The sequence below is a fragment of the Orbicella faveolata genome, unplaced genomic scaffold, assembly GCF_042242905.1.
Source record: "Orbicella faveolata isolate gen_17 unplaced genomic scaffold, um_ofav_v1 contig_25, whole genome shotgun sequence".
Lineage (NCBI taxonomy): Eukaryota > Metazoa > Cnidaria > Anthozoa > Scleractinia > Merulinidae > Orbicella > Orbicella faveolata.
The window spans coordinates 30,090,682-30,101,786 of record NW_028301553.1 but is presented as its reverse complement, the minus strand read 5'-3'; the positions used below and the strand labels follow the sequence as shown (position 1 = coordinate 30,101,786).

The following is an 11,105-nucleotide window of genomic DNA, read 5'->3' as shown; positions in this document are numbered from 1 at the left end:
GAGCATCCCCGCTTCTCTCCACTGCGTGAACATTTTGTGGTGTCATTCCGCCCCCGCCCACCTACCCACCCACCCTACCGCTAAACCACAGTTGCATGGCCATGGCAACAAGTGATGCATTATGGGTAGTCAATGCGTCAGTTGTGTTCGTTTAATAAGAGAACACAAGATGACATTTACTTTTCTGTCCGAGGTGCAATATATATAACTTATTACCGAACAGTAAGGAACCGTGACTTATATTCATTATCCAGTGAATGGAAAAGCAGGAGGAGAAACAAAATATTGACAGTGTGGACGGGAAAATAACCACATTTGCGCTGCCTGCTGTCTTGGCCGCCATATTGGACAGAGAATCGTTGAACGAAGATGCAATTCACGACACTATGGTCGATACAAACGAACGGGAACCAGATTCAGAGACGGTACAGGATAGTTTGGAGTTTTCCTTAAATGATTCTCTCGAGTCAGCGAAGTTACAAGAATTTGGAGTTCTTGATCGAGTTAATACAACCGATGAGCCAAGCAATCCTTCGGAGTTAACAGAACAAGTTTTGGATTTTCCAAAGACTTCAACACCAGCGCAAAAGACTAATGAATCAAATACTAGAAAACTCGAGAAAGCTCTAAAGCCTCGGCGTCCTCAGCACATAATCGAAAGGAATAAAGAAAATGTTGGGAAGCGATTGCCTGCGAAAACTAGCTATGCTCGAATGCATGCAACCAAGACAAAAAATAAACTCGACAATAAACTAGACGAGAAAAGTAGAAGTAGAGAGGAAGGAGGAAAGTCTCCAGGCTTTGCGTCTGGTTCAGATTCAGGCCTGGGGAATCAATCAGAACTTTTAGAAGACATCAACAGTGATTTAGATCAGTGTTAATTCCAGTGGAAATGGCAGTCAAATTCAAAATGATCCGGGATGCCTGGTTCATGATAGACAAGAAGGTGATTTGCTACCAGATAGTTTTTTAAATGGTGCACGTAACACATATCACAATCAGCATCATGGACCATACTATGATGTAAGTCAAACTGCAAACATATACCATAACACATACGAGCCAGGTTATTCATATCAACCAACTTCTTACTCTAGAGGTTACCAAAGTGCTATGGCGAATTTGAGACAGTCACATGCAATGGCAGGACCTATCCCGCCAGTACACTATAATCCACTGTCTACTCAGTCAGCACCTCCAGGAGGATACGGCTACCATCGCAAACCACTCGTCTCCAGTATACATCATTTACATGAGGAAGGTTATTACCGTAATCTATCTTCAGCTTTACCAAATACTGATTCTGACAGAGGGAATAAAATTCCTGAACCCAGTCTCCACAGGAAGTTTTCCTCAGAACCTTATTTAGTACAATCTAGTTCTCCATCGTTACAGAAAATGGCAAATGTTGGTAGAGACAGTAAAGCATCTGGAAGTTATTCTAGCTTGCGGCAGCCTTTTCAGTACAAACCATACACCTTGAAGGACTACCGGAACTTTGCAGGTGCCAACGTTGAGCACCTAGCTGGTGGCTTGGGACCAAATGTTGATTCTGATGAGTTCAAAGAAAAGGTAAAAATTCTTATTACATCGCAACCACATGAAGCGACCAACTCGGAATTGTCTATGATAATGATGCTTGAATTTAATGATCATTATGAGGAAGTTACCATCTTTTGTTCTGAATTTATGGTTTGATTTTGACTAGTAAATTGTCTGCAAATGATCTAGTTCAAGTGGTCACACAGCACCCTCTCATATTATCATCATTGGTTCCCCATCTCCGTATGTAAAAAAAAAAAAAACAACTGAAAACTCTTTAGGTAGCTATTAGCCTGGCTTGTAAAAATTCTTGGCAAGGTTGCCTGGGACCTGGGATAGATTTTCCATTGAGAACAATTTTCTCGCAAATTGTCTCACAATTTTGTTGCAGAACTAGCAAGACAAGTTGCACAAGACATAAACTAGCGTAACACCCCTTAAATGAAATTGATCAGTGCAGTAGTAATTGTTGTAAAAAGTACAACATTGTGAGACGTGTTCGGTGTAAGGGATATGACACTCGGCAATTTTTTGTGCAATTTGTGTCGATGAGACCAGTCAGCACCTTTAGTGCAAAAGTTAATTTTGTTTTCGAGACTGCATGTACTTTCATTGGGGCTGTCACACTTAAAAGAATAACTCACAGCTCATTGTGGCTGCTCTTTTTTTTGTAGATGAAGAAAGTTAGCAAACAGCGAGAATATGCAGCAATGTTGAGGTCTCAGCATTCAACCATGAGAAAACAAGAAGTGGGGAAGGGATCAACACAGCTGCCAGCTAAACCCAAACACGTGATAGAGGCAGAGATAAAGAGACAAACAGTAAGTGAAGCTGCATGTACATGTATGATTATGATTTCAAGTGTTCAAAGGAATACTGTTTTATTCAATTATGGGAAGTGCTGTACACGGGGAATCAGTGAAATATACATGGGTTATTGACCAAGCATGAGGTCTAGATGGCTGGATATTGGTCAAGTTCTTTTTTCCGACTCTGTCTCGGTCCATACACACACAAGGAAAAGAACTTGGTCAATAAAGGATTTATTGTATCAAAAAAGAACACTATTTCTCATGGGACACAACAAATAATCCCAAGCGGGCAAGATAGCGCCATCTTGCCCTCTTGGGTAGCCAATCACGGCGCAGGATTCAGTTCATTGTGTCCTGCTGACAGAGCTAGCTATATAATAAAGTTAGTTAACATTGTTGAAGGTGATTCATAATAGAAATGTGACAAAGTGGAGTCCAATTTGGTCTGTAATCAAACAACTGATTAACAAAATGGGACAACCGCATAGCGGAGTCTGATTTGCTTGTCATTTCAATCAATTCTGATTACAAACAGACTTGGACAACACAAAGTTCAGTTACCAATTAATCAAAACTGTAACAGAATTTGATTACCATAGTCATTGGTTAAACATCTTGATAACAATCAAAAGCTTCAACAGTTGAGTGTGTTATGACTAAGTACACTGGGAAAACAATCTTATTCAGTACATCTGTCCAAGGAAGAGTGCACACAAATTGTCACCTACTGTCCAATTACAAGCATGAAACATATAGTACACTGTCAGATTTGGGCTAAAATCAGGCTTGTTGACAGCCAATCTGATTTGTGAATTTTTTTCTGGTTTATTTTTGCAGGCTTTAAACTATGCCAAGAATGTTCCTAAACCGAAGCAAATGGCAAGTAGGAGAAGAGGCAGCCCAGGATCTGGACGATACAGGGACTCACGAGCTGATGACAACCAGGAGGAGATCACAGTATTGGAGATCTTAAGACTGAGACATGAAAAGGAGAAGAAGGAAGTTGATACCATTAGAAAAGATCTGGCATCAAAAATACGACTCTGATAAATTTTAAGGTTGTATGTATATACACACCATGTGGCAACTGTACATATTTTACTGTATCTTAAGCGTATGCAAGTTGTGCACACAAATTTATTTTATTTCACGGGGTGTATTCTTTTACCATGAGTAAAAAGATGGTACAAAGTGAGAAAAATGCAATACAAAAAGTCATGTAATTTATAATTGCAAAGTGTATAATTTATACACTGTAGATTGAAGCATTCATACAACCACAAGACTGTTGTTTCTCCTGACTGAATGTACATCATTATTTGGCAGAATGTGAAAAAAAGATAAATAATAAAATTAAATTTATTTCATAGTGTTTTCACTCTTGTGGGATGATTGCATAAATAACAACATATTAGGATATACTCCAGGTTGGAGCAATCTTAGCTCCCAACAACCTACAAACATAGAGACATTCCTAAATCAAAACATTGTCACATTTATCGATATGACATGTCCAATGTGCAGTTCGACCAGCAACTCCTTTTTCTCTTCCCAGCCTGGTGCACTTTCTTTTGTGTTGTGCTTGAAGGAGTTAAAAAAATAAAATGAATGGTTGCTCACAGTCTATGTGAGAGTCCCGTACTCTAAAAAATACTGGATTACCAGCAGACAGGGGGTTGGACTCTGATTTCTGGTGCTGTCATTTCTTCAGTCCAGACAACAAATGGAAATCCAGAATATGAAGTTTTCAGTTTTTGATCTTCAAAAAATGGAACAGTGCCAGCTGCCCCAAAATCACCCTGACAAAAAAAAAAAACACATTTACAGTCAAATCTTTACCTAAAACTAGATAAAATTAGTCTTGTAGTGAATTGTAGTTTCCTCTGTCTGTGAGCTCATTAAACATTTCCCTTTCAGAGAGTTTTGTGCAGTATAATTTTCTCACACATTCCTCTGACTTGGAAGTTATTGTGTTACACTTGCATGGTGTTACATGAACTCTGATTTATCAGGAGGTTGGGCACAAGAAAAAATTATAGTCATCAATGAGCATATCAGTTACAGCTGCGTGAAACAGTTGTGAAAATAAAGCCAAAGAAAAGTCAGGTTTGAGCTGATTTTTTTCTGCAGCTAAATTTTTTCTGATCAAATCAGACTTCGCAAATTTTTGAAGCTCATAGTCACTGCCAAGAAAATGTTACTGTGTGCAATAATAAAAAAAAAACTTTCTTTGCGCAAGGTGGCTTTTGTGTCTATTCACTTGTCTAACTAACCATGAGTTATGTAAAATATGACATACTTGTAGTCTTCCTCAGCATGGGATGTATTTGTGTTCATTTATAATTATGCACTTGCTGCAGGTATTTTTCATGACAGCAGTTATAAATGAAGGAATTCAAGGAACTTGACATCAAAACATGTTTATAAAATCACCTTTTTGTTGATGGCAATCAAGGCCATTTCAAATGGTTTTGAGGTCATTCCTGCTTTTCGCTGTGCTTCTTTTACAACCAACTCGCACGACTCTTGGGGAGAATAACCCTGAAAAATAAAAGGTGAAATCAGTGACTGAGTTACTGACAGTATTTATTCAATTCATTGTTGCATCATATTACCGAGTTGTACAATACTGTCTTCCTATTTATCATGCATTAATGAATATGTGTACAAAACAAACCTCTTTCATGAGTTGGACTGCATGAAAAGCAGGGCAAAACCTCATCATTTTGTCTCCATCTCCAGTAGCTGTCAATCAAAATGTCAAGCTGTCAACCACTTAATAATAACAATAATAATAATAATAATTTAACTATAAAAAATTGCAATAAAATATTTCTAAGCATATTGAGAAAGTTAAAAATTTTGTTAAAAAACGACGACGTTTCAACGTTGAGCTAACGTCATTATCAAGTCAAAATGATAGTTGATAAAAAATGTGTAAATAGTCAGTAAAACAATAGTTCAATGGATGTGTTAAAATGTTTAAAATTAAACAAAGAGTGCCAAGGGAAATTTGATTGCTTGTCTATGAGATGCTTTGCATAAAGGAATGGAATCCAAGCTTGGACACGCAAACTGACAACATCCGTGCGAAACTCTTTGTTTAATTTTAAACATTTTAACACATCCATTGAACTGTTGTTTAACTGAATATTTATACATTTTTTATCAACTATCATTTTGACTTGACAATGACATTGGCTCAACGTCGAAACATCGTCGTTTTTTAACAAAATTTTTATGCAATATGCTTAGAAATATTTTGTCGCAATTTTTTATAGTCAAATGTTTAGAAAAATCACTTCATATTCGAATAATAATAATAATAATAATAATAATACATTTTTGCAAGTTTCATTACTGTCTTAATTTTCAGATCAGAACTGTATACATAATATTGCATGAATTGTTCCAACTAGTCTATCACTGTCCGGTTTCTCCCCAGCATAAAGAGTGCCAGGATTTCTACTACCCATCACTCTTAGTAATAAAGTCAACATTGATATTTTATGATAAATTAAATATACATTTTCACATACATGTAAATACAATGTGATCAGTTAATTTTACAGGCCATAAATTCTCTATTACACTCAGACTGTGCACTTCACTTGAAATGTTCTTCTTTCTTGATGATAGCAAAAAAAAAAAATCTTTTCGGCCTTGTTGTTTGGGCCCATTTTCTAAGATTGTGATCATGTTTCTCGCCCAAGTGATTTATGATCAATTCATAACACTTCACACTTGGGCGATACATGTATCTAACAGTACAGTATCTTGATCTTTTGTTCATGAAAGGTACATTTATTTTAAACACTTTGTCTAACTTCACTGTGGAGAATCTAGCCATTGATGGAGCCTAAGGATTTTGTCATATTCTTGTCCAAGAATACACAAGTTATGTTCAGACTCAAAAAATCTTCACTGTTCTTTTACAAGATAGTCTCACTCCCATCTTTAAACACCTGCTCTTACATGTAGTGCAACTGTATCTCCGACATTCATTCAAGTATGCTAAACATAGTAGAACTTTGGGAACAAACCTGCTGCAGCACCAATCTGCAAACCAAAGAGAAATAACAGTATTTAAAATATACATTTATTAGTCTCCACTACCCCTACTATCAAATTTCATCCACTTTTAGACATCTTTCTCGTAGTCTTTTTTTTTTTTTAATTTATCAACCGATCAACAAGTTTAGAGCTGCATGCACTTCAATGAGAACTGGCTCACAGATTAAGTCGTATAAACATTAACTATGATCTAAAAATTTATGTTCCCTTTTTAATAAGTTTATAGTTATTGATTATTTGGCTAAGTACTGTTAATTAATACTTTACATTGTATACTATATCTGCCTGCAATACATTCACCTTAAGTACACTATAACTAGCCATAACCATTTTTATGCATTGCAAGCCAACAAGGGATGATAGGCACACAAATGCATGCAAAGGGCATTGTGGCAGGAAGAAGATGATGATGATAATATCATAAATATTGCAAATAAGACTTTCTAGTACCTCGTCATCAGCATACAATCCTGACCCAGGAAGGGGTGAGTCTCCGACTCGGCCAGGATGTTTGAAGGAACACCCACTTGTTGAAACACCTGAGGGTGCAACAGTATAATATAAAATTTATAAGCTTTGTTGATTTCGTGGGATCTTAAAATGAACAATTCATGTATTGTGTAAACCTCTTTCAAAATAATTATTATCATTGTGATCACAGTAATCCACAGGCTTGTGTGCAAGGAAAATGTGTGAGGGCCTCCCAGGGGTTCTGGAGGCCTCCCCGGGGGTTCTGGAGGCCTCCCAGGGGTTAGGGGGAACAAGGGAACATGATCATTTATTCCAAGAGAACAAGGAATATCTTAACTGTTAAACTTAAGGGAACTTTAGGGAACAATGAAATTCATCTATAAGGGAAACAGCTGGGAGCAAAAAGGTGAAATTTTCAAGGATCTAGGGAACAATTGCTATCCCCCCTTCCCCTGAGAGGTGCGCATGATGGCAATAATTACCTGCAGCCATGTGTCTTTTGGAGTCCAGCACTATAATGCCTATAAGAGAGCAAAATGAACAAAGGAATTTAGAATTTTAAAATGGACAACGAATTCTAGTGAGCTAATCAGAGGAAAATTCATACATTTTACATATCAAAAATTATTTGTTGATTGTTTGTTTAAGAAATGTACATGTAAACTAGCTTTTTTTAATATTCTGTGGCTTCTATTCCCCTTTAGAAAACAGTTCTAAGAAAATACGCATGCTGCTTGGTTAAAAATCGTCTTCCTATAACTTGATAGAAACACAGAACTAGCATGAGCTATTGACGTAATGGTGGCACGAGCAAAGAGAATTTACATTTTGATAATCAAAGTTAACAAGTTGTTTTCCATTTTTTCGTCGCGGTGTTTCCTACAAGAAATAGAAAACATGTTCTCCGTGTTTCTATTGAGTTATAGAAACACTCGTGAAAGTTTGGGAGAACTTAAAAAAGCTGTGGAAACACTCGCCTGTGGCTTCTGTTCCCACAACATTTCTCGTTCTCCCAAAATTTCACTCGTGTTTCTATAACTTGATAAAAACACGGTACACGTTTTCTGTTTCTTAATCATCAGCTGAAAAAAAGTTTGTCTGATTGTCATGAAATAGCTTGTCTTTACCTATTGTGTCGTGGCTGCCTGCTTCGACTTCGACTGACTTTACAAGGAACTTCTACTAAAACAGGAAAGTTCCAACAAATCATGGCTCATCCTGAACAGAGGCTGTATTTGACTTAAAGTCAGCACACACTAGGGGGGACATCTGTATGGATCACAATATTGAGGAAGTAAAAATGTCATGCAGTTTTCTCACGACTTCTGTCATTCTTTTTTCTTTTTTTTTTAATTGTTTGAAAGAAAAATTGAGCTTGTCAATGTAGGGCACAGCCTAGCTGCTAGTGTGGAATAGTTAGCAGCACATTTTTAAAGTACCGGTAATCACGAAACATTACAGTTAAATTATGCATATTTATATGAACAAAATATTCACAAAAAATATTATCTCACCTCAAATGCTTCTCTTGACATCTTGGTCTGTAACAATGAATTTGATTCCACAGGGAACCCATTCCTAGAGGCAAATTCCTGTGCACCTTCACCCACTAGCATGCTATGGGGTGATTTCTCCATCACACATCTAGCAACTGAGAGAGGCATTGCAACTCTAAAGAAAATTAAAAACAGATGAATGTAAAGTAGGAAGCATGCCGTTATGGGAGCATGGTTCTACAAGACTCTGAAGTGAGAGTGTACATTGTAACTAAGTCACACACGCAGGTTTAGAGTTTTGGTCATGTTGCCCAAACCTCCCTTCATCCTGCAGCCCAAAATGAACAAATTTCCACAATTTCCTTTATTGTACAATTCATATAGTCGAACCTCCCATAAGTGATTACCCAAAATGTCACTGACGAGAGATGGTCACTCACAAGAGGTTCCAAATAATAGTGATTTGACTTGGAAACTTTTCATATTTTGGAAAACTGGTGGTCAAGGTGGTCGCATGCACCTGGAGCCTCCAGTTGCATGCAACCACCTCAACCACCAGGAGGTTCAACTGTACTAAACCAGACCATTCAAATCTGTATCATAATGATCAAATGCATGTAATCTCACCCTTGCAAAGCAGCAACTGCACCAAAACGGCATTTATCTCCCACCATTACTGCTGCATCACACTCCAGCACACCTTTAGAATTTGGAATTCCTCCCCTTCCAACAAAAAAGCAGCCTGTCTCTGGATCGTCTTCAATCACTTGAAGCAAAAGAATTTTTTGCAAAAGAACTTACATAGGCCATTGTAAATCAGCAAACTGCACTCATAATAATTTATTACTAAAACATAAATGGAGAAGAACAGCATTAGTTTGGAACAGATGATTTCAAAGCAATTTTACAGACATCAGACCAAACGTTTTCACAGGGCCAGTTTATTTTAGATAATTATGCACAATCCCCAATAGAAAAGGTTAAGTCAAAATTAAGCCCCCCCCCCCCCCCCCAACAACCAACAACATAAAATAAATGAAAATGAATACATAAATAAATAAATAAACAAATAAATAAGTAAATAAATAAATAAGTAAATAAATAAATAAATAACAGATCAAACTCCACCTCTCTCACACCCTCGCAAATATTTGCACCCTCAAAAATATTCAGTGGATCAAAATAAATGATGACATCATAGTAACCTCAGATGCCACATGACTTTAGCAGCCCCTTTATAAAATCTCTACAAGCTTAAGAAGGGGGGCGGAGTGGGGAGGGGGGGGGGGGATTGAATGCCCCATGCACATAACTATCCCACGCATGCATGGATTGATCAGATTCAACTCTTAACACTTTTATGGCTCTCAAAGCTTACATGATCACAAAATTACGACCTTACAATATTATATAAGAGACTTAACTAGCTTAGCTTAACTCCCGTTGCCGGAATTCGTCTGACAGCTTAAAATCATTGTAGATTTAAGTTCTCCGAGTGTTTTGAAAACAAAAGAGATAGATTAATTACCGTTTACTCCACTTTCCAGAGCATCAAGACACTCGCTCCCTTGGCGTAACTTATCGGAAATCAACTTTACTGCCTCCAAACTGAACGACCAGGTGCCAACAACGACCGCCATCTTGGGCGAGAAGTTCTAAATATACTATAATAAGGGATACATGAAGTACTTACCCGTTTAAGGGTCCATTAACCGATCTTTTCGAGCCGTTGCTAGGGAAAATTTATTCTCATACTGAACCTCGTCATTTTTAGTTACTTCAGAGTTATTTCATGTTTTTTAACTTTTTCATGATCAGCAACACTAGTGATGACGTCATCAGGCCACGCCCATGGTCATGTGACTAATACTGAAAAAACGCAAAGGCTCCCAGGCAAATTACTTTATCGGAATTTTTTTCATTGATTTAATATTTTAATTTAAATCCTCATTACGTTATGCATAGATTTTGTCAGATTTTGAGAGAATTTCAAAATATTAAAAAGTTCGTAATTTTCTGAAAAAAGCGTGATTTTGAAAAAGGAATGCATAGCTATGTTTCCAACGTTGGCTTTAATTGAAATCCGTCAAAAAAGGCTGGATTTAAGGAAAAACCGCGTTTCCTTTAGCATTTAAAGAAACCGGAAGTGCTCCCGATATATATTGGAAGTTACCCTATCAGCGCGTGCGCAATTCACACTACCAGCACACTTCAGTAAGATCAAACAAAGCCACACGGAGTTAGTTTTTCTCTTTCTATTGCTCTTGTTTTTCTGTCTTTCTCTTATTTTGTCTTTGCTTGTACTTTTTTTACTTTGCATTTTGTGAAACACAAAGAAAAACATCTAAAATGTGAGCGAATTTGGAAGTTATTGAGTTATTTTTGTTTTCTGCGCTCAGGCTGACGTAAGTAACCGGAAGTGAAATTTCACCTCCTTAGCAACGCGCGCGAGCGCGCGCATAAATCGGTTAATGGGCCCTTAACGTCATAGTTTTCGCAATGTTGCCCGCTCATGGAATTTGGCGGGAAACAGTTTCATTGTTAGATGTCATGTGACCATGAACTAGCCAATGACTGGGCGCGCTGTGGTGGGAAAAACGCCAGCTATGTAACAATTTTTTTTATTACACGGCAAGGTCCGTGAGCGGGCAAGATGAACCAAATCCTACACTGTGATTGGCTACCCGAGAGGGCAAGATGACGCTATCTT

At 37.5% G+C, this 11,105-nt stretch overlaps 1 protein-coding gene and 1 pseudogene across 2 annotated transcripts; one reads left to right on the top strand and one right to left on the bottom strand.

The window, feature by feature from the left end:
- The first annotated feature begins 103 nt into the window (after nt 1–103).
- Nucleotides 104–3,721, top strand: LOC110059188 (uncharacterized; annotated as a pseudogene). The gene is made up of 3 exons (XR_016208271.1): nt 104–1,572; nt 2,217–2,363; nt 3,192–3,721. The product of XR_016208271.1 is annotated as an uncharacterized LOC110059188 (transcript).
- On the bottom strand, nt 2,570–10,068 carry LOC110059187 (uncharacterized). The gene is made up of 10 exons (XM_089293248.1): nt 9,924–10,068; nt 9,023–9,161; nt 8,414–8,570; nt 8,027–8,078; nt 7,382–7,420; nt 6,879–6,967; nt 6,398–6,413; nt 5,032–5,099; nt 4,788–4,895; nt 2,570–4,153 (listed from the first exon to the last, which is right to left on the bottom strand). The coding sequence occupies exons 1-10, from the start codon at nt 10,033–10,035 to the stop codon at nt 4,013–4,015; spliced, it is 921 nt and encodes a 306-aa protein (XP_089149374.1). The 5' UTR covers nt 10,036–10,068; the 3' UTR covers nt 2,570–4,012.
- Nucleotides 10,069–11,105: the final 1,037 nt, after the last annotated feature.

Excerpts from the sequence above, each read along its gene's own strand:
- LOC110059187 (XM_089293248.1), bottom strand. The coding sequence starts at position 10,035 with ATGGCGGTCGTTGTTGGCACCTGGTCGTTCAGTTTGGAGGCAGTAAAG. Across the intron at positions 8,571-9,022 it reads GCAGTTGCTGCTTTGCAAGG|AGTTGCAATGCCTCTCTCAG; the intron begins GTGAGATTACAT and ends AATTTTCTTTAG. Across the intron at positions 8,079-8,413 it reads TGTCAAGAGAAGCATTTGAG|AAGTTCCTTGTAAAGTCAGT; the intron begins GTGAGATAATAT and ends CTGTTTTAGTAG.